We start from the raw sequence: 259 nt of genomic DNA on the forward strand, positions 1-259 counted from the left end.
GGCCTTTCCGCGTCCCCACCCCCGGCGCGGTGACTCTTACTGCAGCGGGAGGCTCAGACCGCCCCGCGGGACAGGCACCGGCCCACCGGGAGAGTGAGCTCGGTCCAGCTCCGAGCCTTGCCGTCTCTCCTCCTCACCGTCGGTCCCGTCCTTCTGCCCCGGGATGCCTCCCAACCTCACCGGCTATTACCGCTTTGTCTCCCAGGAGAACATGGACAACTACTTGCGTGCTTTAGGTAACTGCAACCCTCCTCGTCCA

General features: G+C 65.6%; 1 protein-coding gene across 1 annotated transcript in view; it reads left to right on the forward strand.

Moving 5' to 3' along the window:
* The first annotated feature begins 163 nt into the window (after positions 1-163).
* Positions 164-259, forward strand: part of RBP5 (retinol binding protein 5, cellular) — a 1,501-nt gene continuing 1,405 nt past the window's right edge. The window contains exon 1 of the mRNA XM_008950161.1: positions 164-236. Within this exon, the coding sequence (XP_008948409.1) occupies positions 164-236 (73 nt within the window). The remainder of the gene's footprint in view (positions 237-259) is intronic.

The sequence above is a fragment of the Merops nubicus genome, unplaced genomic scaffold, assembly GCF_000691845.1.
Source record: "Merops nubicus isolate BGI_N331 unplaced genomic scaffold, ASM69184v1 scaffold48501, whole genome shotgun sequence".
In the NCBI taxonomy this organism is placed as follows: Eukaryota; Metazoa; Chordata; class Aves; order Coraciiformes; family Meropidae; genus Merops; species Merops nubicus.